This window comes from Barbus barbus (assembly GCF_936440315.1).
Source record: "Barbus barbus genome assembly, chromosome: 5".
Lineage (NCBI taxonomy): Eukaryota > Metazoa > Chordata > Actinopteri > Cypriniformes > Cyprinidae > Barbus > Barbus barbus.
Window position 1 is genome coordinate 36,509,409 of NC_136733.1, and position 14,184 is coordinate 36,523,592.

The 14,184-nt window shown below is 36.3% G+C and overlaps 3 protein-coding genes across 5 annotated transcripts; 1 reads left to right on the plus strand and 2 right to left on the minus strand.

Moving 5' to 3' along the window:
• Positions 1 to 1,998: 1,998 nt before the first annotated feature.
• LOC306869249 (kynurenine--oxoglutarate transaminase 1-like) lies at positions 1,999 to 7,506 on the minus strand. The gene is made up of 14 exons (XM_079415932.1): positions 7,383 to 7,506; positions 7,060 to 7,153; positions 6,925 to 6,983; positions 6,188 to 6,335; positions 5,912 to 6,061; positions 5,712 to 5,798; positions 5,498 to 5,623; positions 5,020 to 5,140; positions 4,769 to 4,845; positions 4,531 to 4,620; positions 4,260 to 4,446; positions 3,686 to 3,762; positions 3,499 to 3,585; positions 1,999 to 3,131 (listed from the first exon to the last, which is right to left on the minus strand). The coding sequence occupies exons 2-14, from the start codon at positions 7,129 to 7,131 to the stop codon at positions 3,072 to 3,074; spliced, it is 1,341 nt and encodes a 446-aa protein (XP_079272058.1). The 5' UTR covers positions 7,132 to 7,153; positions 7,383 to 7,506; the 3' UTR covers positions 1,999 to 3,071.
• A 1,454-nt stretch (positions 7,507 to 8,960) lies between these two features.
• Positions 8,961 to 11,379, minus strand: LOC306869368 (surfeit locus protein 6 homolog). 3 transcript variants are annotated; one of them, XM_079416119.1, is made up of 5 exons: positions 11,251 to 11,379; positions 10,901 to 10,999; positions 10,559 to 10,738; positions 10,379 to 10,458; positions 8,961 to 9,855 (listed from the first exon to the last, which is right to left on the minus strand). In XM_079416119.1, the coding sequence occupies exons 2-5, from the start codon at positions 10,992 to 10,994 to the stop codon at positions 9,142 to 9,144; spliced, it is 1,068 nt and encodes a 355-aa protein (XP_079272245.1). In that variant the 5' UTR covers positions 10,995 to 10,999; positions 11,251 to 11,379; the 3' UTR covers positions 8,961 to 9,141. The 3 variants fall into 3 exon arrangements, with proteins under 3 accessions (XP_079272245.1, XP_079272244.1, XP_079272246.1); XM_079416118.1 differs by having other exon boundaries at positions 11,216 to 11,368; XM_079416120.1 differs by having other exon boundaries at positions 10,901 to 11,013; positions 11,251 to 11,361.
• An 18-nt stretch (positions 11,380 to 11,397) lies between these two features.
• LOC306869369 (surfeit locus protein 1-like) lies at positions 11,398 to 13,764 on the plus strand. Its single transcript, XM_079416121.1, has 9 exons — positions 11,398 to 11,530; positions 11,636 to 11,678; positions 12,178 to 12,305; positions 12,397 to 12,479; positions 12,572 to 12,763; positions 12,848 to 12,920; positions 13,044 to 13,206; positions 13,322 to 13,403; positions 13,614 to 13,764. Exons 1-9 carry the CDS (start codon positions 11,468 to 11,470, stop codon positions 13,678 to 13,680), a joined length of 894 nt encoding a protein of 297 aa, XP_079272247.1. The 5' UTR covers positions 11,398 to 11,467; the 3' UTR covers positions 13,681 to 13,764.
• The last annotated feature ends 420 nt before the right edge of the window (positions 13,765 to 14,184 follow it).

Consider the following 14,184-nt stretch of genomic DNA (forward strand, 5'->3'; position numbering starts at 1 on the left):
CAAGTTAAAGGGTGCTGTCACTTTAAGATTCAAAAATTAATTACTGTGGCTAAACACTTTTTTTAGCCAAGTGGCTGGGTGAATATAGGACGGAACACATTCTGGGCTAACCCAGTGGTTTTCAAAGTGGGTTAAAAAAATTGCAATGGCAACAGCGCTCAGGTGTTTAATGGTGGCTGGCTCTGTTGCCATTAAATCGCTTGAAGGCTCTCTCCTAGCAAGCTGATGATCTGAATCTAGTGTGTCAAATAAGGGAGACATGGAAAATGTGCAGAGCAGGGGGCCCCCAGGACCAGGATTAAGAACCACTGTTTTATAAAGTGGCAATCACTAGTTTCTCTGAATCTTTCTTCTCCAGACCACTGATTTTCGCACCTTCTCAACAAACCTGACAGAAGATCCTCTTATTTGAATTAGTACTAACATTAACCTAATCCTCTAAATCTTTGTACAATATACACAACCACTCGTTTACATGATATCTTCATTTTCATTAAACCTACAGTACATCATAACTTTATTTTTGATGAGTAGGCTTACAGTTCTTAATACTAGATATTTTATATAATTTGGCTACATTTAAACTCTTTTAGAAAAATGAAACCTTTAAAAGTAATTTAAGTGAAATCAAGCAGCCCTTGTTATCCCGTTTTCTCAGTAACTGTGCTGGATCTTGTGCCGATTTTAAACTCCCTGACAATGTCTTGTTTGTTGATCTTTGTGGAAAATTGCAGGTTTGGATGCTTTGTTATTGCTCACTTACTTTTTTTTTTACATCATTATAGTGTATTTGCAGACTTAAAGTTGTTGTTTCTTATGTGACAACATTCAAGAAATCACCTTCTCTTTCCTCTGAGGTAAAAGGAAGTTGGTCAACTTAGGTTTTGTAACATTGAACTTTTTCTTTTAATATTACAACATTGAGAACTAACCTGACTCAAAGTCAGTGGCAGTGTTTTCTTTTGAGCAATATTCATCCATCATCCATTCTCCAAACCGCTTGACCTAGTGTCATTGGCTAGTGCCAAAAACACATATACACACATCTACAAGCAATGTTTTGAAGTGGCTAAAATCGTAATAAAATGAATTCAGTTTCAGCTTTAATGCAGCTCTACAGAAGATAGAGTCATTATTCAGGCTCAGTGTAATTCAGTAATTGTCAATGTTGCAAAGTTCACCAGATTATCAATTCAGCTAGGCTACAAGCAGCTCTACAGAAGGCAGTAGCGTCATTATACTGTGTTTAACTGCTGTTGGGCTAAGTGTTAGCATATTTGACCTCATACTGATTCTGATTAATGTCCACAAGGTGAGATTTAACATCGTAAATTCAACCACTTCGAAAATAGGTACAAGAAGGAAATCACTATCAGGAGCACCATTCCCCATCACAATACAATTTTCACTGGATGACCAAATGGAAGAGACTTCACATATAAACTAGTCTTTCTTTTTTGGGTTTGGAATGTTTTTGTCACAAAATTTTAATGACAAGTAACTGAGAAAACTATGTCGCAATGATGCTTGCTCATGCTAATCACACCCTATTTATTCCCCCTGTGTTTGCAGTTCTGTGCTAGTTCATTGTCTAATATACCCTTGTTTCCTGATCCCGTTTTCCCCTACGGGGTAGTTATTTTTGGTTTTTATTATTAGTAATAAGCCCATTCTTCCTGCAAATTGAGTCCTCATCTCATCCTTTCCTAAAAAACACATCTGACAACTTTTCCTATTATTTTTTTTTTATCAGAATTTGTCAGGTTGCGTGAGTAGTGAAAATATCATACACTCTAAAAAATGCTGAGTTAAATACAGACGAACCCAGCAACACATTTAACCCAACTGTAAGTTGAAAACAACCCAGCATGTGTTCCGCCCAATATTTACCCAGCACTAGGTTGTATTTAACCCAGCATTTTTTAGAGTGTAGAGTTAAAAAAGAAAGAAATTAAGTCACACTGTGAGATGTATCTATAGAAAAAAAAGTCTATATATAAGACGTTTTGAAGTCACATTTTTATTCGTGAAATCTAACAGAACATACATTTTCTCCTGAAATTTTTGCTATTATTGAGTTGATTATGACCTCGGTGTAAAGTTCAGCAATATACCTCTCAATAATTCACATTCTAAGTGTTTATGTACTTTTTAATGTATACTATTAATGGAAAGGGTCAAATTTATTGTACCACTTCCCCACTATGACCTTTTTTTCCTTTTAGGCTGAAGTGGATTTGGCAGTATTGATGGGGAGATTGCATTTTCATTTACCCAACGATCTACTGTAATAATAAAGGCTATATGCTTTGATTTTATATGCCAGAAATTAGTGTGCTATAAAAATGTACATTATCACAAAAGAGTATGTTCAGATTTGTTTTATTACTATTTATACTGCATCGTGTCCATTGTTTTAAACAGACCAGTGTGTGACAATGGCACCTTATTGCTTTCTCCTGCAGAAATGTGTCAAAAAAAGAGAGAAAAACTTGCGTAATTGGTGAGTGTTTAGAACACCCACAAAGAAAGTTCCTTTAGATTTAAATGCAGATGTACGAGGTAGTTTGCAATATTTTTTGATGGAAGTGCCTCAACATAACACATACATTGTACAAATTAATAAGAGTTTGAACATGAAATGCAATCTATTAATGTGTAATTTCTAACTCGGAGTGGATCCAGTAATAATAGGCAGTGATGCAATTCAAGGAAATATGCGCCAAAAAAAGTGAGAGAACATGACAATCAAAGAACAACAACGCTTAACTGGCTGAAAAGATTGCACCCACTTGTGTTTTTAGCAAAAAAACTATACTAAAAAGTTATGTTATATTGATTGCTATCATGGAAACAATGATTCTCATTTCCTTTCCTTTAATACCTCTGTTTCGTGATGCAATCATCTAGTCAATCATCTAGTCAATCTTAAGCCTAATAACAAACTTTTCTTTTTTATTAACTATTCATATCCCAAACTGTTACAAACCAGTATAATTTTCGATTTGGTCTGCTGTAACATCTCTTGGTTTTCAGGTTCTTCAGTCTGCGCAAGGCCTATGCTGTTCATTTCATTTGCTGTCACTCCACTGCCTCAGTATGTCCTCTGCTGCTTGCAGGGTCGAGTCCTCCTATTAATGTTGACAAAAATATGAATGAAATAACATTTTAACAAGGTGAACAGATCACAATTGATATCACTTTTTCTGATTTAGTATCATGATGTACTATTCACTTACATAAAGCAATCCATATAAAAAACAATTTCAGGTCAAAGTTTCAATGTTGAGTAAGTAACAGTTGGCTTATTATATTAAACGTAATTTAAGGACTTTTAATGATAACTGAACTTAAGAGTCTCTAAAGCATAAAATGCACAATGCAGCAATTTCTAAAAAGATAAATGAAATGTACTTAAATGTTGTTATTTAAAAAAACCTAACAACATTATTTGTAGAATGTTTGAAATGTTATGTTCTGCATTTGTGTTAAAAATACTTTAACGAAGCAGAATCGGATGTATTTCTGGAATTCATCTCTGTGATCCAGGCTGTAGAAAGCAGACACGGGGATAGTGGCCAGTCCCTATTCAGAAGTGTAGAACTTTAATAACACATTTTGCTCACAGATGTCACAATATGAGAAGATTTCATAACCCATTTGTAAGTACTATGTTTTGGCTTACCTTCTCTTTTATGAGCCATTTCACAAATCTGTAGTCATAGGGATCATCTTTAGTACTAGGGTCAGTAAGGTCAACATCTTGTAGAAAAACATTTAGAAACAAAAAGCAATATTAATAAAACTTTGTTTTAAAATGATCAGAAATTATAATTTGGAATAAGCCTTTTCTCATATTATGAGGATTCCCCTACTCATGGAAAACCTGGTAATATCAGGTAATTAAACTTTCTGGAAATTAATACAATCTGAAATTATAGAAATATTCTATAAAATATATTTATTAATACTTACAGATATATATTTGTACTTTCCAGTCAGTGGTACATTATTTTACCAGCTAGAAATGTCGCTGAATCTTAAGTGCAAACCCTATAAAATACTTTTAAATATCTTTATACAATAAACCTGGAAAAAAAAGGATGGGAACAATAAATGATGTGTTTATTACCATAAACGAGCGCTCAAGAGAGGACAAAAACATAAAAGCACCTCATCTCTGGAATTCTCAGTTATAAAAATTAATCCAAGTTTCTGCTTTAATACTTTGTTCTACCTTTTTTTCCTCTGTTACTTACTAAGATTTGAGATATCTGCGATCATGAAGTATCCTCCCTGGGGTAGTATAGGTTTTAGGCCGACGCTCTTCAAACAATCTGCCAGCCTCAGACGCTTTTCGTGAAGATGTAAGGGTAACTGGTGGAAATAGCTTTCGTCTGTGCCAAATACATCATATTCCCTCTGAAAACCTACTGCTACGGCCTCCTTAAAAACAACATTAGCCAATATCAGCCCACTGAAAACAAATTACACACTTTACGCCTAAAAAAAAAAAGAGCATTGTTTTACCTGGGCAGCTGTGGCACAGTGATACACTGAATTCTGATGGACAGTTTTTAAGTGCTTTAGGATATGTCCTGATCCCATTGCCCAGCCCACCTACATTAAAATAATAGAGTAATATAATGACCTGCATGTGGTGTATGCATACTGAACCATGACACTTCCAACCAGTCAAAGACATTTAAGACAAACAGAGGGATATAACATTGCAAGAAACAAATCCTGTTGAATTCGACCAGCTCACCTTCCACCCTGTGGCACTGAAAGTCTTGCCTGCACTCCCAATGGTGACAGTGCGTTCCCACATACCTGGCAGACTGGCTGTCAAAAAAAAAAAAAGGTATGTTACTTTAAAAGATAAGAGCTGATAAAATGGAAAAACTGTAACTTGAATGCAATGTAAGTCGCTTTGGATAAAAGCGTCTGCTAAATGCATAAATGTAAAAGTCCACAAAACTGTGATTAATCGCATTACCTGCACAGTCCTGCTCTTACCGATTTTCACATGTTTTGTTCCATCATATGTGAGCCACTCGTACACCTCGTCGCTGATGCAAATGATGTCATGTTTAATGCATAAGTCAGCAATCATCTGAAGTTCCTCCCGCTGGTAGACCTGCAAGAAACCAGTTAGGGTTAGGCTGAATTTGTCTCTGTGGTACAAATTGTACACACTGACCTGAAAAGTCATTTCAACTCAGTTTTAGTTTACATTTTTATATTAATTACAATTCCATTCAAAGATTTGGGGTCAGTAAGATTTTTATTTTTAAGAAATTAATACTTTTATTCAGTAATGATGCATTAAATTAATCAAAAGTGACAACAGATATCATTTTAAAACAATTAAGTTTTAATTTCATTCTTTAGATTTGATTTTCTTGGCAGTTTTCATGAACTTCATATAAGAATATATTGGACAACAGTATAAGAAAGAGTAAAAATGTCCTCCATTTGCTGGTGACCGACTCACCTTGCCAAGAGGGTTATTAGGAGTGTTAATGACAATGGCTTTGGTACGAGGACTAAATTTACTCGCCAACTCTTCAGGAGACAACACCCAGTCAGCACTGGACAGAACAGGACCACAGCCTTCTCTCTGTTAATACACAGCTACAATTATTCAAAACAAACATTTTAATCTCAGATAAAGCAAACAGATCTTGTCACGTGATATATGAACATACTGGTTTAAGGGGCACATATATAGCTGTTCCTCCTGCCATCTTTACCATTGGCTGATAACAGTCAAAGAACGGCTCCACAATAATCACCTGTGCAAGTAAGGGGAAAAGGGGCATTCAGATACCATATATTGAACATAAACAGTGAGTGACTTTTTTATTCTCTACTAACAATATAATTTTCGGAATATGATTATTGTTACCTCATCGCCCTCATCAACGAGAGCCTGGAAGGTACAGAAAAGTGCTTGATATGCTCCTACAGAAACCAGGATATCCTCCATTGGATCTATTTCCCGGCCAACAATCCTACTGAAGAACTTGGCCAGGATCTTCACAAGATTTGGGTGGCCCTGTATGACCACATGTTGTAAGATTGTTTAGCAAAGCTTTACTTATTACATTATGCAGTGGTAGTTGATCATTTACTAAACAAACTGCAAATTGAAAGCGAGCAAAAGACATATTTGATTACTTACAAAAGCACGCGTGTACTGGTGCATAGAGAAACCTCCACTCAGGGCTTTGCAGAAAGCCTCCTGAATGAAACGAGGAGGGGAGAAATCAGGGAACCCCTGACCCAGGTTCACAGCCTTATAATCAGCAGCCATCTGAGTGAATTCCACCCTACAGATGACACACACAAAAGGAATAACATGCAGTTTTAAACATTAAAATGAGCAAAAATGTAAGTTGATTTAATTGTGGGAATACTAAACTTACTACACAGCTCACTGAATTACTAAAATTGCTAATTGGCGCCATCGTGCGATCGAAATTGTCATTGCGTTTACCGACTTTAAAAATGGAGGACATTAATTTTAATATTTATGTTGAATAATAAAAAAAACAAAAAAACGTAAGTAGTTAGAAAAAACGCTAAAACACAAAAAGAGAGCTTAAACTAGACGTTCATAGCTATTTTACTTACTACTACTACTACTACTAATAATAGTCGATTATATCTAGGAAAACCAATAATAAAACAAGCCGAACATTAGGAAAAATACCTTTAATACTAAAATATTTTTAATATTAAACAAGTATATTTTGCAGTGTTCGTCTTGCTGCTTTCTAAATTATGTTCGGACTTTCTAGCGGAAACTTAGCCATCATATTTTATCCATTTATTTACTAATTTGGCAATAAGCACTAAATGATTACGGTCTACCCATTTATACTTTCACTTGATTTACAGGCCGTGAAACGTAATTACCATATATTCTTGTCAATTCCTTCAATTCTTCTCGCGTGCAATTTACGAGACATATTGCCCTGCAAGAAGAAAACATGCAGTCAGTAAAAATAAATGCAAATGACTTGATCACGCATACAGGTGTATATCTCATACCTTTTCGTGAAAACCTGCGTTTACTAATCTGACCGATAGCCAGGGTCCATTAACCGCTGCTCTTCTCCACATTCCAGTGTTTCAAAACACCTCCCTAAAGCAGTGAATCAGTTACACACAGTTAGAGATTACAATCTCTAGCATCTGAACTGTAAACCTTTAAATGTCTGGTAGTCGATGATAATTCAGTGACATGACAGCAGTCTTGTCCTCGGGATTTACAGATTCGAGAGACAAACAGATTATAAATTACTGTGCTAAATGTCGATTTCATACTGTAATCTAAAAGACGAATACACTAAACTTTCTGTTTTGCACCAAACCTTGTTCATTTAGTTTCCCCAGCTGCTGAGCGCGTCGCAAGCGTCTTCCTCAGTCTGAGCCAATGAAAATGCGAGCAGAGCTCCTCCTGGAGGCAGCACACTTTATTTATGTAAGAGTACTTCCGCTGGGCCCTAGATCTGCCTGCTCCAGGTCTGCAGCAATATGCAGGAATACAAAGAGTGTGTTTTAAGTCGTATTTATCAAGTAGAAGCTTTGCAGGTGAATTTTTATCTAGCTCAGTTCCTCTCACCTGTGGCGTCCCTCAAGGGTCCATTCTTGGCCCGTTACTTTTTTCTCTATATATGCTCCCTTTGGGGTCTATCTTTAAGAAGCATGATGTCTCATTTCACTGTTATGCAGACAGAATAACAAGAATGTTCTAACTCCTATTTTAGAATGTCTAAATGATAGGCTGGATGTCTTTAAATTTATTTATTAATTTAAAGATTATTATTTTTGGGCCGAGTGAGACTGTTAACCTTGGTCCTCTGGCCTCGTATAATAAGATGGTGGTGAAAAATCTGGGTGTTTTATTTGATAAAGCTTTTAAATTTGACATGCAAATTAATGCTGTCGTTAAATCCTGCTTGAGACTTTTGGCTAAGGTAAAGATATTTATTTCTTTTAAAGACCTTGACAAAGTCATCCATGCCTTTATTTTTTCAAGGCTTGAATATAGTAATTCCCTTTATATAGGAGTTAGCCAGAAAGTATTGCATAAATGCAGCAGCTAGGATGCTGACAGACACTTGTAAACGAGAGCACATCACACCAGTTCTATTTTCCCTTCATTGGCTGCTAATGCGTTTCCAAATAAAATTCAAGCTTTTATTGTTTTTAAATCATTAAATGGTTTGGCACCTCTTTACCTTGCAGACCTTCTTAAACGACACACGCCTACTAGATCCCTTAGGTCCTCTGATCAGCTGTTTCTAACTGTTCCTAGGTCTAGATTAAAACTTAAGGGTGATCGAACCTTTTCGGTAGTTGCACCTAGACTGTGGAATTCTTTACCCCTGTATGTTAGAGCAGCTCCAACTATATTTACATTATTAAAAAAAAAAATATTTATCTCAGGCTTTTAAATCTACTGAGTATTCAGGGGTGTTATTGAATTTTTTTGTGTTTACTTTGAATTTATCTTTGTACGTTCTTGGTTTTTATTTGTTTGTACAGCACCTTGGGCAACAATAGTTGTATTAATGTGTGCTTTAAAAGTGAAATAAACAGAAACACCCCACATTGTTTTTCCATTTTTAAAGCATAAACCCCATCAAACCGATGCAAGCTTCGGATCTTCCAATGTTTCTCTATGGAGCTTGGAGAGTTCTGCTCCCCGTGCTACTGATGCTCGAATGCCATTGGCTAGTCTGCGTTCGAGGGGAGGGACTTACCGATAGGTCAATTGACAGTATACCTTGTAATTTGTAGTGACTACTCTTTTATAGTACTCCATGAATATTGTTGGCTCTGTGACAAATTGGTTATGTACATCTATTTTGGATAAAAGTGTCTGCAAAATGCTGGAATGTAGATAAATGTCCAACCTTGGCTTGACAGAATAAAAACACAAAATATGGACACAAACTATGTTCTTTATAAAGTTGACATCTTAAAAGTGACAATTCATCAGTGAAAACAATTAATCCCAATTAATTTTTTTTTCAGTCTCTTTAAGTCCTAAACACAAGTTGAAGTCCCCAAGAGCATTATCCTTTCCGCCATTTACCAAATCTCATTTTTTTTCATCCTTTCTGCCTATAAGACGGCCTTCTTGAGATCCTCAGGCAGTACACAACCCTTTTTCCTTGCCTTCTTTTTGCGTTTGTCCATCTTGGCATCCTTGCGTTTCTTAATATTCCTTCTCCGCTTGTCTTGCCTCTTTTGCATCTTCTCCACAACTAGCTGGCTCCTCTGTGTCCACTTCTTTATTTTCTGAGCCTTCCTTTTCTCCTTCTTCTTCAATGATGCACACAAGAGTGCCTCGTTATCTTTGATTTTCATGCCTTCAGCTTTGTAGAGAACATTGGTCCACCTCATCTTCTCTTCCTCTTTTTGTGCTTTCCCTTCATCCTTCTCTCTAAGCTGCTCCAGGTGAGCTTTCCTCGCCTCAATGCGCATTAAAAGCTGATTGTAGTTCTTACCAGTGAGGGGAGTCAGTGTTCCTTTCACTTTCCTTTTCTTTTTTTTCTCCATCAGCTTTGTCCCTTTGTCCACATAGTCTTCTCCGACCTCCATCTTGTTGAAGACTATGGAGCTCTGCTCCTTTTTTGTAGGAGCGCTCGATGTAGAAGCGGCTTGTGGTTGGTGATTTGCGGTCTCTTTGTCCTCTTCTCCTGCCTGCAAAGCTGCAGCATCTGCTAGCTTTTTCATTCGAAACTCTTTTCTTTTCCTCTTCCGACGCTCCCTTTCTTGTTTTCGCCTCTCTCGTTTCTTCTTTACCTCCTCAGAGGAGGAATCTTTAGAAGGGCCCTGGAAAAAAACAGACATAAAGGCTTGGCTTAAAAATTCTTAAAGGAATGATATAATAAATGTCACTGTTTTCATATAATATCTTGTTTTTGCAGCAAAACAGTAATAATTTAGCATTTATGAGCAATTAATTTCTCTGACCCATACAATTAATCAATTTTAAAGGGATAGTTCATTCAAAAAAATTAAATTCTGTTATCATTTACTCACCCTCAACCTGCATGAGTTTTGTCATTCTGTTGAACACACACACACAAAAAGATATTCTAAAGAATGAGGCCAAACAAACTGTTGTTGGTACCCACTGACTTCCATAGTATGAACCAAATAATTTGGAAGTCAATGGGAACCAGAAACTCTTCTTTTGTGTTCCGCAGAAGATGGTGACAGAAGTTTTGTTTTTGGGTGAACTATCCCTTGAAGTCAAGCGATTCAGCATATTAACATTCAAATATTTAACAATCCTTCGACTGAGATAACATTTTAGCCAATTTCAATATTTTAGTCCAACTTGAGCATGCACCTGTCCTCGCGATTCCTCGATCTTCTGATGAAGTCTCTGACGAAGAATGTCAACAGCATTAAATTCTTGTGATGTTCCACCTAATAGGAATGAATCGGTAAAAATGCAATAGCATTTTATTCAACAAGAATTAAGCATACTGCATGAACTACTAATGTCTCTTTACAAACTACTTTTTACCCTCAGGTTTCTTCTGTGTCTCTGAAATCCCATTCTGGACAGTTTTTCTCGGAGTCGGAGCGGTCTTTGGGACTGGTTTAGTTTTGTTCGCACTCATGTTATCTCCTTTTGTTGGCTTTTGTTTGTTCTTTTTCTTCGTTGGAGGAGCTCCATCATTTACCCCACTGCCTCGGAATGGAACTAAAAGTGGAATTAATAAAACTTTGTTCATTATAATTAAATAGTTACTTTTTTTTAACTACTGACTTTGAATGAATAAATAAACCAGCAATAAAAATGGCATAACCTCTGCAGGTGTCTGTTCAGTATTTACAAATTAATTAATAAGCAATTAAACTTTACCATAGGGTCTTTTCTTTGGCTCCTGGCTGTGAGACAGGCATACTCTTCGGGTCAGCTTCTCGAAGTAATCATACTTTGCAGCAAGGCTGGCCATGTTTCCTATTAAAAATAAACTAACAATAAATTAATAAATACAGACATTTGATGCAGATGTGTAACGTCATCACTAAACAGCTCAAAACAAAATATAACGATTTTAGCAAAGTCAGAGTGATGTGAAACCTATGCAGTATTTTATTACAACAATAACAAATACGTCAATTAATACATTTAATAAACAAGTCATTAATCGTTTGACTTGTTCGGAATATTTACCTCGCTCACGTTTCATCATCATTCGTGTAACTTACCTCCTTCGAAATTACAAACTCATTCGGATAAAATCCTCGAAATGTACACTATATCCTACAGCACTTCAGCAAATTCAGAAACATGCCCCTCGTGTGTGATCTTGCGCATGCGCAGGACGGGTCGGAATCACCGGAAATGGTTACATTGAAAACATTCCCCCGAAAGCACAAGGGGTATTATGTAGTCGACCTGGCAGTTATAACAATTTCAGCGAACATGAGCAGTTTCAGATTAATGCTGGTGTTCTCTAATAGCTCATCTAAAATAATCAGAGGCTATGTAAGTTCATTTTCAGTTTGTCATTAAATAATAATAATTATTTTTAATCAGAATGTTTGTTTTCACACTCACAGCTAAAGTGTATTTTATTTGTTGTTTTCTCAGACTTTCATCTCACCAAAGAAGACCCTATTTGCGACACGACAAGGTATAATTCTCTTTATCTTGCTCATTACTATATTCTTAATTATTGACTAAACTGACTATACCACCATTCAAAAACTTGAGGTCGGTAATCTCTTATGCTCATCGGGGCTGCATTTGTTTAATCAAAATACAGTAAACTGTAACAATGAGGAATATTATTAAAATCCATTTTTTTTAACTTAAGATATATTTAATTTAATCAGCCATTTCTCCAATTTTCAGTGTCACAGTCGTTCAGAAATCATTCTAATATGCTGATTTTGGTGCTCAAGAAACATTTGTTGTTATTATCATCAACATAACATCAGTCTTAGATTATTACTACTGCATCTGTGTGGAATACAATTATTATTTCTTTAATAATAATAATAAAAAATGCTGACCTAAATAAAAAATGCTGAGTTTCTGACTAAGGACTGAAATATAGCTGTCTTTCTTTCAGGCAGTATGCTTGAGCAGCTTGCACAGCCTGATGTGACTTTTTAATGTTTTTTCTATAGATAACCAAGCCAGGTATGGCCAACGGTCAAGTTCCACTGTCGCGGGAACCGGAAAAGGAGAAGACTCCTTCCTGAAGTGGCTTCTCTTGTTGATACCTGCCACAACCTTTTGTCTTGGAGCATGGCAGGTACAGGCATGAGCTTGGTGTTTATCTGATAAAAAACATAACTAAAACAGCAATTAACTGTTTGTGAAAAGCCTTCCATTTGATTTTATAGTTGAAACGCAGAAAGTGGAAGTTGGAGCTGATCCGTGAACTTCAGAGCCTGACGAATTCAGCGCCTATCCCACTGCCTGTAGAGTGAGTCTCTTTCCAAATCCATGTGCCATAATCTCTCATGTTTATAAGATTACACATTTTGATGAAATGGTGATGTAATCTGTGTGTTACAGTCCTATGGAAATTAAGCAGCTGGAGTACAGGCGAGTTAAGGCACGAGGACACTTCGACCACTCTAAAGAGCTGTATGTCCTGCCCCGCTCCCCTGTGGACCCTGAGAGAGAGGCCCGGGAGGCAGGCAGGATTTCCTCCAGCGGGGAGAGTGGAGCTAATGTCATTACACCATTCTACTGTACTGATCTGGGGTACAAACACAATTTGAATTTCATACACTTAATTCCATACACTTGCTTTGCACTCTGATATGGCTTTCTGGTTCAAATTTTTAGGATCACTATCTTGGTGAACAGAGGTTATGTACCAAAAAATAAGATCAGACCAGAAACCAGAATGAAGGGACAGGTAATACCATCTTAATTTCTTTTGAATCAAATCCAGGCGTAAACATTATCAACAGACGATCTTACTTTTATTCATTTTCTTAATCTTTCTAAATGTTAACGAGGTGTTTATATTTTCTAAAAGGTGACTGAAGATGTGGATCTTGTTGGTGTGATGCGTTTAACTGAGCAGAGGAAACCATTTGTCCCTCAAAATAACGTGGAAGCAAATAGGTGGCACTATCGTGACCTGGAGGCCATGGCAAAGGTCACTGGTGCTGAGGAAATCTTCATTGATGCCGTGTTTGGTTAGAACTGCTCTTAATACTAATGCTTGGTGACTATATGGTTTACAAACCTATAACAAGTTTTGATCAGAGAAGTACACAAATCTGTTAAAATCTAGTTTTTTTTTTCATACAGACAGCACAATACCTGGTGGGCCAATAGGAGGGCAGACAAGAGTGACCTTGAGGAATGAACACATGCAATATGTCATCACATGGTTTGTTTAAACACATTTTGCTACTCTATTCTCATGCCTTAACACAGAATGTTTTTATTATTTAGGGTTTAAATTTAAATCATGCAATACTATTGCATTTACTATAGAGCAGAAAAAGAAAAGGTTGCTTTAAAAAACCGAATAAAAAATTAACCGTTTGATTGTAATCTTAAAGATGACTGAGGTTAACTGTTCTTTGTTTTCTTTTAGGTATGGATTATGTGCTGCTACCTCCTACATGTGGTATGCAAAATTCATTAAGCGCATTGCTTTATGAGATGTACTCAGCACTTTGACCTTAATCAAGAATCTCAAGATATCATGTTTAACTCAGTACTGTTAATAAAAACATGGATTTGTCAAAAAACAATTAATTGTGCATGTGTATTACTTTGATACTAAGGCTGTGAAGGGAAACCTAGCCTCTAGAACAATGGTTCTTAATCAGGAGGCCACAGAATGAAATGTCTAAATTAAACTGAAATCACTTTTTCCCACCCTCAATAAACATTTAATGAAAAAGGAGGCCAGATCAGAAATTCACACCTTAAAGGAGCACAAAATAAATGAGATGTTAAAGTTCTAAAACATGTAGATATACCATAAATATCTAAACCAATGTGGAGGGGCTTTTGAATATTGTGGAAAAATGAAAGGGCTTAGAGTCAAAATGTTTTAGAACCCCTGCCAATGGTTTCATCAACTACTGTCGGTATCTCTTAAAACCGTTTTAATCTGCTAATGTTTAGAAATCTATTTTCCAATTGCATGTACTGGCTTA

What these genes read in the sequence shown, in the direction of transcription:
- LOC306869249 (XM_079415932.1), bottom strand. Translation starts at nt 7,131, where the DNA reads ATGTGGAGAAGAGCAGCGGTTAATGGACCCTGGCTATCGGTCAGATTA. An exon ending in AACAAAACATGTGAAAATCG is followed by an intron (nt 4,846 to 5,019) that starts GTAAGAGCAGGA and finishes TTTTTTTGACAG; the next exon opens with CCAGTCTGCCAGGTATGTGG. An exon ending in TCCGATTCTGCTTCGTTAAA is followed by an intron (nt 3,132 to 3,498) that starts GTATTTTTAACA and finishes CAACATTAATAG; the next exon opens with GAGGACTCGACCCTGCAAGC.
- LOC306869369 (XM_079416121.1), top strand. Translation starts at nt 11,468, where the DNA reads ATGAGCAGTTTCAGATTAATGCTGGTGTTCTCTAATAGCTCATCTAAA. An exon ending in AAACCAGAATGAAGGGACAG is followed by an intron (nt 12,921 to 13,043) that starts GTAATACCATCT and finishes ATTTTCTAAAAG; the next exon opens with GTGACTGAAGATGTGGATCT. An exon ending in ATGCAATATGTCATCACATG is followed by an intron (nt 13,404 to 13,613) that starts GTTTGTTTAAAC and finishes GTTTTCTTTTAG; the next exon opens with GTATGGATTATGTGCTGCTA.
- LOC306869368 (XM_079416118.1), bottom strand. Translation starts at nt 11,237, where the DNA reads ATGATGATGAAACGTGAGCGAG. An exon ending in GCCAAAGAAAAGACCCTATG is followed by an intron (nt 10,739 to 10,900) that starts GTAAAGTTTAAT and finishes TTCCACTTTTAG; the next exon opens with TTCCATTCCGAGGCAGTGGG. An exon ending in GACACAGAAGAAACCTGAGG is followed by an intron (nt 10,459 to 10,558) that starts GTAAAAAGTAGT and finishes CATTCCTATTAG; the next exon opens with GTGGAACATCACAAGAATTT.